At 37.5% G+C, this 17265-nt stretch overlaps 1 protein-coding gene across 1 annotated transcript in view; it reads left to right on the top strand.

Annotated features, from left to right (window-relative positions):
- Nucleotides 1-17265, top strand: part of PIEZO2 (piezo-type mechanosensitive ion channel component 2) — a 290522-nt gene that overhangs the window by 168886 nt on the left and 104371 nt on the right. The window contains exons 8-9 of the mRNA XM_014540247.1: nucleotides 13316-13478; nucleotides 16883-16999. Of these exons, the coding sequence (XP_014395733.1) occupies nucleotides 13316-13478; nucleotides 16883-16999 (280 nt within the window). The remainder of the gene's footprint in view (nucleotides 1-13315; nucleotides 13479-16882; nucleotides 17000-17265) is intronic.

Below are 17265 nucleotides of genomic sequence, written 5' to 3'. Positions count from 1 at the left end.
ATCCACCATTTAAATTGTACAATTCATCACTTTTAGTATAGCCACAAGTCTGTGCAATCATCACCACTATCTAATTCTAAAGCCTTTCATTACCCCAAAAAGAAGCCCCATATCCATTAAAAGTCACTTCTCCCTCCCTCTTCCACATTCCTTAGAAATCATAATATACATTTTCTGTCTCTATAGATTTGCTTTTACTGAACATTTTATATAAATAAAATAATGCATTTTGTGGCCTTTGTGTCTGGCTTCTTTCATTAAGCATAATGTTTTCAAGGTTCATCCATGGTGTAGCATGTACCAGTACTTCATTTCCTTTTATGACACAATAATATTCCACTATATGGCTATAACACATTTGTTTATTCATTAGTTAAAAAACATTTGTGTTGTTTACACTTTCTGGCTATTATAAATAATGCTGCTATAAACACATAAGTTTTGTATAATAATATGCTTTTAATTCTCTTGGATATATATTTTTTAGGTGGTAATTCTTTGTTTAAAGTTAAGGAATTGCCAAACAGTTTTTCAAAGTGGCTGCACCATTGTACATTGCCACACACACACACACACACACACACGCACACATATATATGTATGTTTATATATAATGGGGGTAATTATAATAGTACCTTCCCCATAGGATTGTCATGAATATTAAATTAGTTAATATGTGTACAAAAACATCCTAGAACATATGAAGAACAGTAAAGAGGTATTTATTAAATACATTTGTTAAGTAAGTTGTCTTAATAGTTAATTAGGTATTCAAGCCTTTTATTAAAACTTTGATAACAATATGTAAGTATAGTCTTTCATATATTTTATCTGCAAATTTTGAGTTCAAACAAGGCTTTTGGTTTTAGGCAGTATAATTGTAGGTGCTTGTTACATTATTAAAAATTGCTATCATTTTTGGTCAGTTACTTTGTAGGAGATACTTTGCTTAGTGCTTTGTATTTCTCATTTAATTTTCATAATAACCCTAGGAGTTAGTAGGTACTGTTATTGTTATGCTCACTTTTTATTGTTTATTTATTATTTTTTATTTTTTAAATCCTCATCTGAGGATTTTTCATTGATTTTTCATTGTAGCGAGGGAGGAAATGAAAGAGGGAGAGAGAGGAACATCTATGTGAGAGACACATTCATTGGTCTATCACACAGGAACCCTGGCCAGGGGCCGGGGATTGAACCTGCAACCCAGGTACATGCCCTTGACCAAGAGTCCTTTGGTGTGTGGGTCAACACTCTAACTACTAAGCCCACACGGGCCAAGGCTATGCTCATTCTTAAATACTGAGATTACAAAGGTTGAGTAGCACATCGAGGCCACATGACAGAACCAGGATTTGAGCCTAATCCTGCCTAACTCCGAAGCTTGTGCCCCATTGACTATATAAGCACAATCACCCTCAGCAACTAGTAAACCTGTAGTAATGTTTTTACTATTTTCTTTGAATATTTATGAACAATTTTTTCATACTTCCTAACTCCAAAATGATTTTTTTTGTGTGTGTGTGTGTGACTCATTCTTTCCACTTTCACTCTTAAAAGTCCAGGGACTCTAATTTGAGCCCATGTGAGGGACATCTATAGCCATAGTGACATGAGGCAGCCCATTAGTATGGACCTAATGTAAGTGGAATGAGCTAGTCCTTTTGGACACATAGCATTTGGATCTGGGCGAGGAGCAGCCTTAGAGGATTCGCCTAGCAACGAAAGGCAGGAACCAGGTCTAATTTATCTTTGTGTTCCCTCCAGACCTGGAACTCTGCCTGGCCTGCCCCGGGCTCTAGTGAACACTTGCTTGGTCAAACAAATAACATGTTTTACATTTAATCTTTCACAATATGAAGAGGAATAAAGACTACACATAGTTTAAAGTTATATTTTTCAAAATTTGTTCCAAATGATTGGTATTAATGAACATATTACAAACTATGCCTGGATGGTACATTTAGGTTCTTTCAACTTTAAACATTAATAGCGAATTAATGATGATAGAATTTCTTGTGGTAAAAAAGACTGTTCCTTCAGGCTAAGATAACAGCTTATGAAAAAATAAATCTAAAGTGATCTTTTGAGAAAGGGCATTTTGGAACAAAACAATTATTTAGCTATCAAACATTTTATTGGAAAGTGTGACCATCTTGTTTATTAGAGTTAAGATTCTCATCCCTGGTCTGGATTTTAATTGATTGCAGCAACACCTCATTAATTATTTAGTTTGGTTGTAAATAAGCCGAGTTGGCTGCCTTGTAAAGTATTTTGAAAATAAATATAGTGAATGATATTGCCTCATAACTGCTTGGCTTATTATGGTTCAGAATGTTGCTTATGAAGTAACTTCAGCTATTTTATCTCCTTTTTAGTTCTCAGCAACTCTGACTCAAGGATGAGAGATTAGCTCTGAAAGTGAGAACCAAGATTCTTTGATTTTTCTTTCAGAGTTTCTTTAAAGAAGCTGTTTGCTGAGAAAATTTGACAAAGGTTTTCATAAACATGCTAGTTATGCATTATTGGTGTAAGTAGTATAATTACTCAATAGTTTTCTTGAGGTATAATTGCTATGCAATAAACAGAATATCTTTAAAGTGTACAATTCGATGAGTTTTTATATAAACATACCCATGAAACCATCACTGCAATCAAGATAATGAACATATCCATTAAGCCCAAACATTTCCTTATACCCTTCATGATTTCCTGCCCTTCTCTCCTTTTCTCATCTCACCCCCAGGTAGTTATTGATGTGCGACCTGTAACTAGATATATATGCATAACCCATGGACACAGATAATAGTGTGGTAAAGGCCTGGAGCAAAGGGGTGGCGGTGGGCTAGAAGGGGTCTATGGAGGGAAAAGGGGAACATGTATAATACTTACAACAATAAAGATGAAAAATAAATAAATAACAAAATAGATTTGACTTGGGGTGGTAAACACACAATACAATATGCAGAGGATGTATTGTAGAATTGTATACTTGAAGCCTATATAGATTTATTAACCAGTGTCACTCCAATAAGTTAAATAAAAATAAAATAAAGTGTTTTAAAAATCTAAATCTCCATCTAAACATTACTTTAGAAACATTCTGCAAATTTTGATATGTTGTGTTTTCTTTTTCAATCCATTGAAAATATTTTTTAATATCCATTTGAGTTCCTCTGACTATTTATATATGTTGTAAGATAATGTAATTTTTTGTAGTCCTAATATGGTATATTTTGGTAACTCCTCTATGTGGATTTGAATTTTTTTCCCCATTTTTACTGAAATCCTTTCATTTTACCCTGAAAGATCCCTCTTAGCACTTCTTTCAGGGCAGATCTATTGGCAGTGAACTCAACTATTTATTTGGGAATATCTTAAATTCTCCCTTATTTTTGAAGTACAGTTTTGTCAGATATAGAATTTTTGGTTGGCAGTTATTATTTTTATGGTGCTTTGTGTATGTCAACCCACTGACTTCTGGACTCCTGGGTTTCTGATAAAAAATTAGATGGTATTCTTACTAGGGATTGCATGTATGTGATGAATCATTTTTCTCCTTCTGCTTTCAAGATTCTTTTTTTGGCTTTTGACAATTTGTTCATAATATCCCTAAGCATGCATCTTTTTGAGTTTATAAGCTCCTTGAAGATCCATGATTTTCTTCATATTTGGAAAGTTTTAAGCCACTATTACTTCAAATATTTTCTCTTACTTTTTCTTTTTCTCTTCTCCTTCTGGACTCCCATAATGCATTTGTTGGTTCACTTAATGGTGTCCCACAGGTCCCTTAGGCTCTGTTCATTTTACTTCATTTTTTTTATTATTCCTCAGACTTGATAATTTCAATTGCCCTGTCTCTAAGTTCACTTATTCTATCTTCTGCCTCCTTAAATCTGCCTTTGAGCCCCTATAGTGTATGTTTTCACTGCAGTTATTTTGTTTTTGCACCTTTAGAAAAAATCCTCACCCAAAGGTATGTTTTACTGATTTTTAGAAAGAGGGGAAGGGTGAAAGAGAAAGAGAGAAACATTGATGTATGAGAGAAACATTGATCAGTTGCCTCCTGTACACATCCCCACCAGGGATCTAACCCGCCACCTAGGCATGTGCCCTGACCAGGAATCAAACTGGCAGACTTTCAATGCACAGGACAGTGCTCCAACCAACTGAGCCACACCACCCAGGGCAGGAGTTATTTTTTTATTGCAGTACTTTTCAGCACCAGACACTTTTTTTGTGTCTTTTTATAATTTCTATCTCTTTATTGATATTCTCATTTTGTTGATACATCATTTTCTTGCCTTTGTCCATGGTTTTGTTTAGTTCTTTTAAGCATCTTTAAGACAATTTTATAAAAGTATTGGTCTAGTAAGCCCAATGTCTCTGTGTCTCCTGATATGATTTATATCAGTTTACTTTGTGCTTTTGAATAGGTCATATTTTCTTTATATATGCTAAGAAAAATGTCTTAGAGTTTACTGCCCACATTTTCTTTAAGAGTTCTATGGTTTTGAGTCTTACATTTAAGTCTTTATTTTGAATTTACCTTGTATATGGTGTAAGAATATGGCCTAGTTTCATTTTTGCACATGTATCTGTCCAGTAAAAATATGAACACTTGATAAATTTGCATGTCATCTTTGTGCAGGGGCCATTCTAATCTTCTCTCTATTGTTCCAATTCTAGTATATGTGCTATTGAATCAAGCACTGAGTCTTTTATCTTTTTATCTTCTATGTCTTTATATAGCCTTTTATATACATGAATATATCTATATAACTTTAGTTACTGATTTAGCATTTCTATCAAATTTTGGTCAATTTCAATATTGTTTTTTCACCCCTTTAAATTGTTTATAATTTGTATAACTGGTAACGTTTGCTTGGATGCCAGACATTGCTATTTTTACCTTGTTGGGTGCAAAATATTTTGTATTCTTAAAATTACTCATAAGGTGTGTTCTGGGAGGCAGTTAAATTGCATGGACATGTTTGAGCCTTTCAAGTCTTATTTTTAAGATTTTTTTAAGGAAGAAAAAATGCACTGCTCATTTGAATGGATTATTTCTCACTACCAAGTCAAGGTTCTTCTGTGTACTCTACCCAATGCTCCATGATCATAAAGATTTTACTCTGGCTAGTGGGATAAGCACTCGCTGGCCTGTATGAACAACAGGTACTGTTATATCCAATCCTTTCTGGTAGTTTTAATTTTTTCAGTCTAGAGTAGTTTCCTCACATATATGCACTAGACTGTACTCTGTGGAGAGTTTAAGGATGACCCTCTTTTGGTCTCTAGAGTTCTCTCTACATAAAGTTATTTCCTCTCCGGTACTCTGTCCTCTGAAATTTAGGCACTGCAGCATCCCTAGACTATTTTTAGTTGCAAGCTATATCTCTTCAACTCAGGGAACCTGGCAGACTCTTCCTGGGTTTCTCCTCCCAGCACTTGGAGAGGCCATTTCAATACTGGAAACTCTCTCAATTCAGTGATCTTGGGGCATTTTAGAGATTATCTTATTTTCTCTCATTCCTCAAAGATTAATATTCTTCATTGCCTGGTGTGCAGTGTCTACCAAATTATTGTTGCACATATATTTTGGTTGGTCCAGTCAGAAGGTTAATTCAATCTCTGTTATTTATCTTAACAAGAAACAAATTTCTGTGTAATTATGGGTGCTGATGACAGAAGTTCAGAATGTTATTTATCCCTTCCTCTACAGTCATCTCAAACCCTGAGGCTGGCAAACACATGAAGGGGCCTTTTTATTTTTATCAGTCACATGCAGGCTCTGCTCACATCAAACATTTAAGTAGTGTATCTGTGACATCACTTATGCAAAGAAATTGTTTAATAATCTGAAAATTTATTTGGCAATGGAAATATATGTATTTTTCTGACCATTCTGGAGTAGCTGGTCTCTAGTCCCCAATGGGGTTGTCAGGAAGAATCTGGCAACCATGACAATTATAAGCCTGGTTCAGATATCAGATCTAATATGTTTATGTAGAGTATCTTTCAGAGTAACTTAATGGACTCAATTCCAGGATTTTCCATCACACCTTTTATGAGGGATGGGCCTTTTATTATCAAAATCAGATATGTGGGTGCTTGTTTGCAAACTATACATACTTTGCTTTTGGAGTTAGATTTTCCCACCTGTTCTCAAAAGGACTGGTTTCACATAAAATTGTGGAAGAAATCATACCTGAAGTTCATACTGATGAAAAATTGTTATAGTCACCTTCCTGACCACTGTTACCCTGAGTAAAGAAGAAACAGATCTAACATCCATTGCCATGATTTGTTGGGTTTGGAACCGGTTTATGGGGCTACTAAGTCAAACAAATAAAAATTTAATTTAGGGAAAATCAATAATTAACTTATTAGACATTTACTGAAGGAAATGGATTTTTTTTATAAACATAACCTTTGTCTTTCTTTAAAATTACTTTGAGCTATATTTGCATGATACATGTTATACGTTAAAATGTTTGTGAATTTCTAAAAAAGGAAATTCTCAAGAACGATCCATTCAGTTTATACTTTTTGTTGGATCATGTTATGAGAATATTTCATGGAATGTTATGGCACTGCTTTCCCCTGTGAGAGCCATTATCCAGTCTTTTCCCTTATATTTTCTGACCTTTCTGGCATTAAATTAAACTCCTTAGTTTTTAATTTTCAACTTTCCCTTTAGTATCCTTCCTATAAATTAAAATGCAAGAGCATAAAGTAGCTACTCTCTTAGGAAGTGAAACTCCCAAACCATCAAGGCAAAGCAACTCTATGGGAGGGAAATCTTGGCAATCATCTTCCTGTGGGGAGGACAAGTCAGCGCCAATTTCCCGAACGCATTCCACCGTATCTGAGTAATACTGTCTTTAGAATGTGGTGCTCTTTGATAAAAGGAATAGTGTTGCATTTACCTAGGAATAGTGTTGTCTCCCTAGCACTAACTATAGCCAACAACACAGAGTTAGGACTCAGCAAATAAAAGGATGACTTCATAAATGAATCCTGTCATGGAACTTCCCTTTCCTTAGGGTTTCCTAATATTCTTACGGTTTTCTTATATTACCACTTATTGCATCTGAGAAATAGGGTGGTGTGATTGAAAGCCAGCAGACCTGTTTTCATAAGCCTCACCACTTATTACCTTGTCAGTCATTTGTGCCTAAAATTTCCATGTATAATGAAAACAATAGCAAATAGTACCTTGATTCATCAACACAGTACCTATTTCATCATAGGAATCACTTATTTGATGTTGGTCTCCTTCTCTCCCACTTTGTAACTTCATCAGTTATTAACTATATAGGACTCTAAAATGAGGTATTTAAATCCATGTTTACATTATAGCTACTTGGGGAAAGTTATAGTTACATGTAATAGAAGTGCCTACATTTACTACTTCTTACTTTGTGCCCCTCAGTGTGGAAGGTTGCACAGCGTATGTGTTGAGCTTGGTCTTGTTGTCATAAGAAGCAGTGCAGGAAGGAGCCCGGATGAGAAAGAAACTGGTCCTGGGAGGACTGGTCCTGACTCATTTTTCACATTTCTCTCAGAGGTGAAAATGTGTTTAGGCAAGGAAATAGACCATATATTTAAAATGCTCATAGAGTAGAAATGTTCTCTTATGAACCCTGGATGTGACTTCAGAGAAGGTAGAGTGCCTTTAACAGTTAAATGGAAAGGAACTTCAAAATGGCTGCAACTTGTCCATCAACAACCATAGTTCTGAAGACAGCACACCTTCTACCTGGTACAAAATTGTCCTTCGCACAGAACGTTTTTATTATAAGGCAGTGTTCTGCACATGTAGCAGAAAGCCCAATTACAGAAAATTGGCAAATAGTTAAGACATGTATGTGCCAAAAAAGACTTCAAAGCCATGATGCAGAGCCCAGGGGTCTCAAGGCAAAGTTTTTCTAAGCTTAAAAAAACAATATGGTGTGAAACCTGTCAGATTTCAATTTTCCCACACACAAAAAGTGTCTAAAGGTTTGGCATGGAAACGTGTTTAAAGCATAAGTAAGAGACTAATGAAAAAGGATGGTTAAACATTGGCTGTGTTTTTCATATGATGCAATACACGGAGAAAAAATGGAATTGGAAGCCAAAGTAGCAAAAACTCATGTGTAAAAAGCAGTATTATGCTCATAGGAATGGGATGCCATAAGAAAGAGAAGAATTGTGCTAGAAATATCCCTTAAAGATAGGTCCAATCTTGTTCCGGCAAAGACATTTGTCTAACACAGAGGAAATGTTTTAAGGGGGTTGGAAACACAAACCCGGCTTTCTGTGGACATCTGATTCCCCTTGTTTGTTTGACAGTGCATCCTTGCTCTCACTCGTACATGAAAACGAATTCTGTTTCCCCTGCCAACAGTTCTGAGCACTTCACTCATCCTGATCACACCTTAGAATTTTGGAATTGGAAGAGATTCCGACACCATCTACTGGTAGTTCTCAGCTTCCCTGCTGGCCCCAACATTCTCAAGGATAGTCCTTCCTTAATATCCACTCCACCAACCCATTCCCAAGAGTTCAGTTTGCTGGAGCATTCTGCAGGCAAATTTATCAGAAAAATGGGGGTGGAGGATGAGGGTAGACAAGAAGGTAAGAAAGTGACCCCAGCAGATTCTGTGTTGCCCACTTAGAGAGGATTTCTTTTTCTTTTTGAGGATCACTGAATCCACAGACTTTCCCTATTCTAGACTTGGAAAATCATAACAACAAAGTTAGTGAGGACTGTTGAAATCAAGCCCACCAGAAGCAATGCTTCCTATGTCCTGTTACTGTCAAAACAAGACTACACATCACCCTCGCCTCATTCACATTCTTCTTGGATTGGAAAGTAGTTGTGGGCCATTTCTGTGCGAAGAGTATTTCTTTATTTTATGCAAGAAACTAACATACATATATGTGTTTAAGAATGCACATATGCACAGCAACAGAATGTCTGTTTTGCAGAAACCAATCTACAACTGAGTGTCTTTAGTGGTCCTCTTCTCCTTTCTTTGATCACATTACCAAGATGAGATAGATTTTTCTTGATAAATAACCTAATAATTAAAAATAATATTAATAATTAAATGTTATACATTTGGCACAGCCTCCCTACCACCTCACCCAAACTCTTTCAAATATTATCACCCAGCTTTTTTCTTGAGGGTGATTGTGGTTCTGTTCCATCTTAAAGAGGACATTTATCTATTTTTATTTTCCAGCAAAATCAATATGATATTATAAATAGAGCTATGACCCTGGCATAAGCCAAGTTCATATTATGCTTAATAGTAATAACAATAATAATAGCAGTAGCCATAATTTCTTGAGCAGCTAGTACATGCCACATTCTGTGATATTGCTTTATATAGATTATATTATAGACCTTGTTACCTCAGTCTAGCCATTAGCATCAAGTAGTGGAATTACCAAGAATTGATGGCTGTTTTCAATAATCCTTTTATCTAAATCTAGCTCTTTTCTTCAATCTAACATATGACCTTGAGCATCTCTTATCTGGGCCAGAAAGGGGGTAGATTATTGAGTGGAGATGTGAGTGGAGGATTAGAGGTCAGTGATTGCTAACCTGCTCAAAAATATTCGTGATTTGAAGTAGATCTTCAATCCCTAAAAAAAAAATAAAAATAAAAATGAGTCAATCAGTTTCAGATTGGCTGCTAATATGGTAGCAGCTTTATTACTCATTATTGAGATTTGGCATTATAAATTTCAGTAATAATCAGTCAGGGGGAGTTAGTATAATGAGGGAAGTGATTTCAGAGAATTATTTTATTCCATTTTATGGGAATTTGTTATTGTAAACCAGTAACTGAGGGAATCTTACAAAGTATTTACAAAAACAGAAGTTTTTTTATGTTCAAATAAGAAGGAAATTGAATCATAAGTGACATTGGCTTATTTTGACTTGTTTATATCAGTTTCTGACAATGGTATCCATTATACTATCAGAGTAAGTAAATGTTTTTCCATAAAGAAAATTAATATGAAAATTGCTGTTGGATCTTTGTAATCAAACCTTTGCTAAGATACTGCTTGTCAGAATTGGGATTTAGTGAGAATTACTAGAAATGTATGAACTTGGTTAGGAGTTTTATTGTGTAGTGTTTTCATAGACATATTTCCAGTATAACATAATGTACATTTTTAATGAATTGGTGATGTAAAAGAATGTTGGGGGAAAATATAGAACAGATTTCTGTAAAGTTTCTCTGTCTTTATAGAAAGTTCTGTTTTATATTTGACAATAAACACTCTTCAGTGGCTTCTTGCTCAATATTCTAAATTTGGAACATCTATTTCTCATCCTGTGTCTTCCACCTCCTTACCAAAGAGATTGAGGTCATTTGTGCGACCTTCATCCCAGGAGAGTCTATAATAATGTGCTTGTAAAAGTGAAAGAGACGGAGGAGGGTGTGAGCAAAGGGAACTGGGTGCTTCTTGCTCAAGCAAGAAGGAAAGTCCTTCTCTGCGCCTGTTCCAGGCACTTTGCCTTTAATTGGCAGCTTCGCTTCATGAGGGGAAGGACTCTGGAATTCAAACAGACATGGGTCCCAGTTGCCTGGCTCCCTCATTGTGAGACTGGAGTTCTGGCCTTCTCATCTTGTGGGTGGTTGAATAATATTTACCTCATGGAGTCAGCGAGGTGCTAAAGCAGGCTGTGGATGTAGAGTGTCCAGCATTGGATAGGACTCAGTCACTGTTTGCTGTGTTCTCCCAAGAAGGCTCCGGGACCCTGCGAGGAAGTAGGAAAGGAAAATGAGGCACCTACTTTATATTGTAGGACTGGGTTCATCATTATCATAGTTAAGGTTTATTGAATACTTATCAGTGTCAAGTTCTAATTCATTGAATGCTTCCAACAACTTTATAAGGTAGGTTCTATTATCCCCATTTTAAAGATAAGAAAACTGAGGTATAGATAAGTTATTTACCCCAAGACACATGATAGGGGTGGCAAAGCCAGAGTTTGAACTGGAATTTCACTCTAAAGCCCATGCTGTGAATCACCCCATATCTGGCTCTCCTACCTTACAGAAAGGTAGGAGCTCTATAGAAAAGCAGTGAAAACAAGGATTGGAGAGGAATGTTAACTAACCCTAAAGATGTATTTACCAGGGGAAATTTGTGTTTAGGGAAAGAGTAAACTAATATGTTCTCCAAACAAAGTTATTTGCATAAATGTTATTGTAAGCAGAGTCTTGAGGTTCCAAACTGAGGCAAGAAAGTATATTTGACCTGAAGCAGAGGGGAAGGAGGAAGGTTCTCTCTGGAGACCCAAGAAGCTTGATGAGCTTCGCCTAAGCCAGTGGTTCTCAACCTTCCTAATGCCACGACCCTTTAATACAGTTCCTCATGTTGTGGTGACCCCCAACCATAAAATTATTTTCGTTGCTACTTCATAACTGTAATTTTGCTACTGTTATGAATCGTCATGTAAATATCTGATATGCAGGATGTATTTTCATTGTTACAAATTGAACATAATTAAAGCACAGTGATTAATCACAAAAACAATATGTAATTATATATGTGTTTTCCGATGGTCTCAGGCGACCCCTGTGAAAGGGTCGTTTGACCCCCAAAGGGGTCGTGACCCACAGGTTGGCGACCCACAGGTTGAGAACCGCTGGTAAGCAAAGGGAAGATATAGACCTAAACAGTCAGCCCGGCTCCTGCAGCCTCTCTGAGGTGATGTCTTTTTACAAACTGCTCCGTTTGTGCACAATGTGTACTGTAGAGTTACTTACCTTTGTAGTAAACATAGTGTCAGAGAGGTTATTCTCAGCTCTCATTGCAAATAACCCTCAGGGAAGCTCTATAAATGTTCTACCACCTTCAGCTTTACCCAAAGAGATCTCAGATAGTCCGAGGTAGGGCCAGGTAGTGGTACTTTACAGGATCCCAAGGTGACTCCAGCCGGAGAGGGGAGATGCTGCAGATACCACAGTGGTTTGAAGTTCCAAGGAGAAGAAGCACACGAAAGGGATCTCAAAGCCCCGGGACCCTGCTTCATCCTTGTGCGGCTCCTTAAGCCCCAAAGGGGGCCTGTCTCCCTGGACTAGTGTTCCTTGAGCCCTCAGCCATTCGCCAAGTGCCAGTGTCGTGATTCCTGCCACATCCCCATGCCACTGTACTCCTTGAGTGCCGCCACCTCCCAGACAAGCAGAGCCACAGTTGCCCATTCTGGGCTGAAATTTCTCCCGGAGACAAGTCTGCCACTAGCTGCCAGCAAGCCAGTTCTACAGAAAATGCCTCCCTCATCCCTCCACCTCTCCAGGGCTGTGAAGTGGACAAGTTTAAATTCTACGTAGTTTATCTTAAAATTTGTGTTCAGAAGTTCACCAGTACTCTACTTGTTTTGTGATAGAAAACAATAATAAACTTAAAGGTTTATGAGTGAGGGACATTTACTATAGTCTTGGAAGAGCTTATAACTGAATGAAGAATGTAACATAAAAATCAAAGGAATTTCCCATGTAAGAAATAGGAATGATAGAAAGATATGAGACTCCCTTACATTGTAAAAGTCTTATTCATTTAATAGGATCCTTTTTTAGAAAAATTCATATACAGTGAATTTCTAAATAAATTGTACTTTACATATTTTCTCGTTATATAAGTAGATACATTCTGATTATTAGTAGAAGGAACGTAAAATTTTTCAGAATTTAAAACACATCATAAAAGTATGTTTCAAAGTAAAAAATCTAATTGCCCATAAATAAAGTTAGGTGGAAATATATCTAACAGAAACTATAGTATATAATATCTGGCTTTTATGACTGAATTGTAGAATAGTTTCCAATTTTAACAGTTGCCCAATAATATCAACACTAACTGAATAGCTAATGCTAAATCATACCAAATACAAAATATATGCTCATTGACCTGGATTTAGTAACATGTTACTACTGACCTGACATTTCAATAAAGCATGTTTAAATAGGGCTGATTGACAATTAAATTTCTAATAGGTGTGCAAGGATTTAGTATTAGCTAGATCTTTGAACCAATGTAAAGGTCATCTGGCTAATGTTGGCAACATTTATATATATACACACACACATGTTAACGCATATATGTGATTTAAGGACATATATAAATACATTTATTATTTAAAGATGTAGTTATATATACAGAAGAGTAATGAAATATCTAGAATAAGATGGATTAACCTAAGAAGAGCTCATGTATGAACTAAAAACGAGATTTTTCTTTACTGTATTAGGGACACAGAGTTTGTTATGTTTTTAAAACATTTTTATTTATTTTTTGACAGGTTGTTTGGTATCAAATCAGTGATTCAAACAGACTGTTCCAGCACGTGGAAGATCGTGGCAAACCCAAACCTATCATGGTACCACCACGCCAACCCCATCCTGCTGCTGGTGATGTACTACACGCTGGCCACTCTGATCCGCCTCTGGCTGCAGGAGCCACTTGTAAGGATCAAAAGGTTTTTGTGATCTTGTCTGCAAAGTAACCTGGAAAAACCCAGGTGAAATGGTTCATTCCTGTTAAGTGCTCAATATAGTATTGATAGCAATCCTATATTCCCCAAAATATAGTGTTCTGCTTATAGCGTTTTTTGATTCTACAAAGAGTACTAAGTGCACATCCTATCAGAACAAAGACCAGCTTCTCTTTGATACTATCTATCAACATGAGCTGCTAAGAATGATAGGTGAGGTGGAGAATGGAAGACTCGTTTTTATTGAGCACTTAGTACAAAGTACCAGGCCACATGCTAGGCTGTTTACATGCATTGTCTTTTTCAACCCACTACCTATTCTGAAGAGTAGTATTGTACCCAGCTTAGAGATGAGTAAAATGAGGTTAGAGTGGTAAAGCGGTCTAAAATCACACACCTACTGCAGCGTAGAAACCAGATTCAAACTAATGTTTGACAACAAAGCGAGGTTCTCAGTGACTGTATCCCCTGTTACTGCAGTGACTGGCGTTTTCCAAATGTCTCAGACCTCTACCTCTAAGCACTGCTGGCATGATAGAACCTCAGTGTCTGTGAGAAGCTCAGTTGTTTTCATGATTAAAACATGTTTTGAGGGAGAAAAATCCCTTTATCTTTGTTTAAAAGTAATTAAAAATCGCTTCACTGTACTTGTGCAGTATTAACAGCTGCATTATCCAGTAAATGAGAGAGAAAGCCATTTAGAAAAGGCTGAACTGCTTTTGCAGACATTGGCGTTGGCATATTTTCAATTAGTGTGTGTATGTGAATGTGTAATAGATAGTAGAAAAAAGCTACATTTCAAAAGTGCTACTTATATAAACATTTTCTATTTCTCTAAATACCATGGGTTTTGTGCGTGGTTTTTATAAATCTTGGATTTACCAGACTGTGTTTTTGTTCTTAGTGGATTTTTTAGAAATTATAAATTTTTATGGTAGATAAAATGTTACTTTAAAAAAAGGCAGCTTGTTGGTATGTGAGGGAGGCAAGTAGTACAGACAGGTTGACACACCTTCCATCCACCACCTGCCGGGGCAGGGTCCGCAGGTTCCAGGCAGCTCCAATGAGCATGGCTGGGCTGAAGTCTCTGCGATCCAGTCATGCCTCCTCTCATATCACTTCTAGCTTGGGGCCCTGGTTGCCTACTTTCCCTTTTTCTGTCTTCACACCCACAGACCAATCCACTCATTCATTCATTCATTCATTCAGCCATTCAACAAATATACAGGGTGTCCTAGAAAAATGTATACACACTTTAACAGCTGATTTCTAGTACATTTTGAAATGCAATATATTTTATTAAACACTGCCTTTATAATTATTCAGAGTGTGTATACATTTTTTGGATACCTGTATATCACAAGCCGTTTATCTCAGACAAACCTGGGGCTGAGGATAGAGCAGCAACCCATAGTCAAAATGTCCACTTAGAGAAGCTATACATTTTACAGGAGAAAAAGAGCCATGAGAAGTAAATGGGATCTGAGGCAGATAGTACAATGACACTGGGTAGGATGCATGTGTCTATCCGTTCCTGGCAGAAGTGCCACCTGAGGCCTGGGCCTCTGTTCTGTTCTCTCTCCTGTGTGAAACCACCTCCCCATTGTGCAGCCAGTCCCGGAGGATGAGGGCCAGGGAAGCCTCCCTAGTTCACAGGGTTCTCATGTATTACCTTTCTTTGGGGCCCACCAATGGCAGTTGCACAGTAACAAAATGCTCATGGGGTCACAGGGAATCCAATTATCGTCTGTTATATGTTTATCCAATTCCCTTCTGAAATTCAAGTGTGCCAGTAAAATCCTGTAAGTGTTTATTGTGTTTGCTTCCACCACAAAACCACATGCGAATATGAATATGTATATATGCCCGAGTAAATGCATGTACAAAAGAAACTGACATGTATTATGGGAACTATTTCTGAACAGAGTTTTATAATTGACGAAAGTTACTTTGAGGCAGTGGTTCTCAACCTTGGCTGCACATGAGAATCACCTGGGAATCTTTTTAAAATCCTGATTTCTGGGCCTCATCCTCCGGAAATTTTGTTTCTTTGTTATGGGGTGAGGCCACAATATTAGTAACAAAGAAACAGAATTTCCGGAGGATGGGGCCCAGAAATCAGGATTTTAAAAAACATTCCCAGGTGATTCCAATGTGCAGCAAAGGTTGAGAACCACTGCTTTAAGGAATCTGAGTTCGTAAGTGCCCTTAGCTTTCTCAGATTTCTCAGGCGACCGCAGAATGGCAGGCGCCGTGTGCCCTGGCTGTCCCGCTGCCACAGAGGGGCAGGTGTTATCCCTGCTCCCACGGATGAGACGTTCAGATGAGACACTGGGCTGCCTGAGCCACAGGGCATCTGGGGACACAGGAAGGCGACTAGGAAGACCACACAGGTGACAGCCTGCACAGTTAATAGCAGTATTACACATCACAGGGGCTGCAGGGGTGTGGCTCATCGAGGCAGTGATGGAAGACAGGTGGCCGATTATATCATCATTCCAGATCACCTGGCACATTGCGTGAAAAATGCCAGCCAGCAAATAAAGGTTAGTTCTGTGGTAAAAGTCGAGAGAGAGAGAGAGAGAGAGAGAGAGAGAGAGAGGTATGCAGGTGTCAAAACTTAAATGTAATATATGGACTCCCACCTGGCAAGTGTGAATTTCCACCCAGTGTGCCTGCGTGTTTCCATGGGTGCTGCATGCTGGCACGGGAACTGGGGAACTGGGCAGTAGGACTATGTCCCTTCCCTCTGCTCCAAAATCAGTGGTTAACTTCCTTTGTATTGGGCCATCTTTGTTGAGACAGCAAACTAAATCACCCAATGCATTCTGTTCCTTATACCCTCTCTTTATCATCTCTCCCAGACCAATTGTCTAATTTAGGCCAATGTCTTATTAGGCAAGGCCACAGTTTTGTGAATAAGATATATGCTTGCTTAATATTGTATGTAAACTCTAGGTGATTTTGCCTTTAATAAATTTCTTCTTAATTAAAGATTGTCCATGGCCAGGTTACATAGTTAACTGTGCACTTTTTTTTTTAAAGCTCTTCCTCTAAGAACCATTTGTATAGTTGTCTTCTAGTGTTTAGAACACACATGGAGAGGCTGTGGATGTTTAACCTTAGAACATATTCCTATAATTTATGGGGCTTAATAGTAATCAGGAACATTTAATAATGATGAGCTTAGCATTTAAATGACAGCATTTTTGTTATTTTTGAAAGTGTCTTGATAAAACCTCTTATATTGTATATGTTAATTTAAAAAATAATCACATCGAAGTGAAGCTGGAAAGTTTCCCTGGTCACCCCGGTGGTTGAGGGAACTGCTCCGGAAGCAGGGCTGGTCCTGTGAGTTATTATTCTGTGTCTCAGGTGCAGGATGAGAGAACCAAGGAGGAGAGAGCCCTGGCCTGTAGTCCCATCCAAATGACAGCTGAGAGGAGGCGGAGCCTGTGGTATGCAACCCATTACCCAACTGACGAGAGAAAAGTAAGACACTAGGAAAGGAATTTCCATTTCCTACTTTATTTTGCTACTTTCATATTATATTGCTGAATATTGGTCATATAGCATCAATCTCAAGTTGCTCAGTTTATAGAAATGGTTTGACTTTGAAGTCTTAGTAGCGGAGAGCTCTATTCAAGAGGAAGCCCAGTGCTTCCAAAGGGTATACCATGGCTCCATTGTACTCTATGGGACACCATTCTGTATTGCTGTGCTTTCCACTGAAGTCTCTTAACCCTAAAGAGAAAGAA

Source organism: Myotis brandtii, unplaced genomic scaffold (assembly GCF_000412655.1).
Source record: "Myotis brandtii unplaced genomic scaffold, ASM41265v1 scaffold240, whole genome shotgun sequence".
NCBI classification, from domain to species: Eukaryota; Metazoa; Chordata; class Mammalia; order Chiroptera; family Vespertilionidae; genus Myotis; species Myotis brandtii.
Note: the sequence above shows the minus strand (reverse complement) of the source record. Positions and strands in the feature narration are given on the sequence as shown.